The sequence below is a fragment of the Plasmodium gonderi genome (genome assembly GCF_002157705.1).
Source record: "Plasmodium gonderi DNA, contig: Pgo-contig_104, whole genome shotgun sequence".
Taxonomy (NCBI): Eukaryota; Apicomplexa; class Aconoidasida; order Haemosporida; family Plasmodiidae; genus Plasmodium; species Plasmodium gonderi.
Window position 1 is genome coordinate 9,199 of NW_021629031.1, and position 2,199 is coordinate 11,397.

Genomic DNA, 2,199 nt, shown 5'->3' on the forward strand with positions numbered 1-2,199 from the left:
TAAGTATAATTAATCTATTTAACTCAATATTTATTTTATTTTTACATTCAATATATTTTTTAAAATTACTATATAAATATATGTATTTTTCATTTTAATATTTCATATTATTTGTAGATTTTTATTTATAAGCATCAATGTAAATTATTCTTTTTTTTCTTATTCAATAAGTGCTGGATGTAATTAGTATTATTTCATATTTTGTGTTTGAACTGAATCAATTATAGTTGTAACCTATATAGTACCCATTTTGATCCTGAATAAATCGATGATTAAATTCTGAAACATTAGGATAATGTTCATTGTTTTGACTTATTTTCTTTATTTTGTATCTTATTATTTTAACGTTATTACGTAACATCCTTCCAAGGGGGGAAAACTTTTAAATAAAAATATAGAGAAAATAATAAGAAGTACATTAATTTATTTGTTCATTGACGTACTTATATTTTTGTTATTAATGAGGTTATGTATTCAATATATTTTTATAAAATATTTAATTACTTTATATAGAATACCAAGAATAAGGAATGATCCAAATATTCCCCAAAACGCATTACCAAGTGTTCTTAAAGTAGTGGTATTATAACTTGCTAAGTGTGAGTTGTCTATAGAACCTCCTTCATTACGTAATAATTGTAAATCTTTTTCTTCACTATGTGATTCTCTGGGTATGTCTTCATCCATAGCTGTAGCAATAACAGGGAAGGACACTCCTTGTTCATTATGATCCTCTTTTTGATGTAAAGATTGTTGAATTTTCACTTCTTGACATTTTTCATCATTTAAAAAGATATCCGGATTATAACGTATGCATATATTATGAATTTTTGAGCAGTTATTTGTATCATCAGTTAAACAGTCCTTATGAGGGAGTTTACATAGAGAATCTATATGTTTAAAATATGAGCAATATATATTGCTATTGTCATTTTCTTTTACAAAATTAGACTTTATTGTGTCATATTGTAAGTAATAATCGTATAATTTTATTCTTTCTTCATGATCATCCTTCAGAATAGAAATAGGATCAAATTGACATTTAAAATTATCTTTATTAAGGTTTATAAGTGAATATTGTACCGTAAATATGTCCTGAATTTTATTATAAACATCATCAACGACACATGAGGGATTAGTACAATAGCTTTTTAATTGATTATATATCCAGGAACTTAATAGGTTGCAATATATATTCTTATAATAACTATTACTTAAATTATTATTATGTAATTTTAAATAGTTTATTAGTCTTGAACAAATTCCCTGCAAGAGCGAATTACTATATTTAATAGTTGTGCAGTACACAGGATCATTAATTACTGTGGAAACACCATTATTCAGGGTATCAAAAAATTTTTTGGAAGGGGATTCTCCTGGGAAAATAATCTAATGTTTATTAAAAAAATAAAAAAGGAAAGAAATATATTAGTATTAATGTTGAAGTATTTTTTTTATATAAAATAAATAGTATTATATTAATCTATATATTAATAAGTTGTAATTAATGAGTGTTAAAATAATTATAACATACACCTGTTATATCCTGAGGCATATTTATATATTGTAATATAATAATTGTGAGAATTTTTAATAAAAATAAAAATCATAAATAATTATATGGTTTGGAATTAATGCTAACATACACATTAAGATAAAGTTAAGAATACTAATACAAATTTATAATTATATTATTTTTACAATATAAAATTAACCTTTGTAATATAAACATGAAACATGATAATCAGAATTTAAATTGAATTATATAATTAATAGAAATTATTATTTTGTTTATATACTTTCGTGTTTAGAAATAACAGTGCTCTTATAAAAAAAAATTATCAAATAATAACCAAGTGCAGTAATAATTATAAATTATATCTAGATATTACACTGATTATATATGAATGATTTGATACAATATTGCTTTAAAAAGTCTATCATTATAAAATGTAAATATTTGTCATACCTATGAACATATATATATATTTAAGAATATATTGTGTAATATAATATAAATTCAAAATAATGTAACTCGTTTTATATGGACTTACATGTAAAACTATATATAAATTAAAATTGTTCATTTTATATAGCACACGGTTTATTGTAATAAGAATGTATATGTTTACTTTCATTCATTTACATACTCTTATTATTATTAATAATATAAAAATAGATGATATATGTAGAATTTTG

General features: G+C 21.7%; 1 protein-coding gene across 1 annotated transcript; it reads right to left on the minus strand.

The window, feature by feature from the left end:
• Nucleotides 1-217: 217 nt before the first annotated feature.
• PGO_001050 (variable surface protein) lies at nucleotides 218-1,555 on the minus strand (the record flags this gene model as incomplete). The annotated part of the gene is made up of 3 exons (XM_028690882.1): nucleotides 218-379; nucleotides 505-1,389; nucleotides 1,535-1,555. The coding sequence occupies 3 exons, from the start codon at nucleotides 1,553-1,555 to the stop codon at nucleotides 218-220; spliced, it is 1,068 nt and encodes a 355-aa protein (XP_028546683.1).
• Between the last annotated feature and the right edge of the window lie 644 nt (nucleotides 1,556-2,199).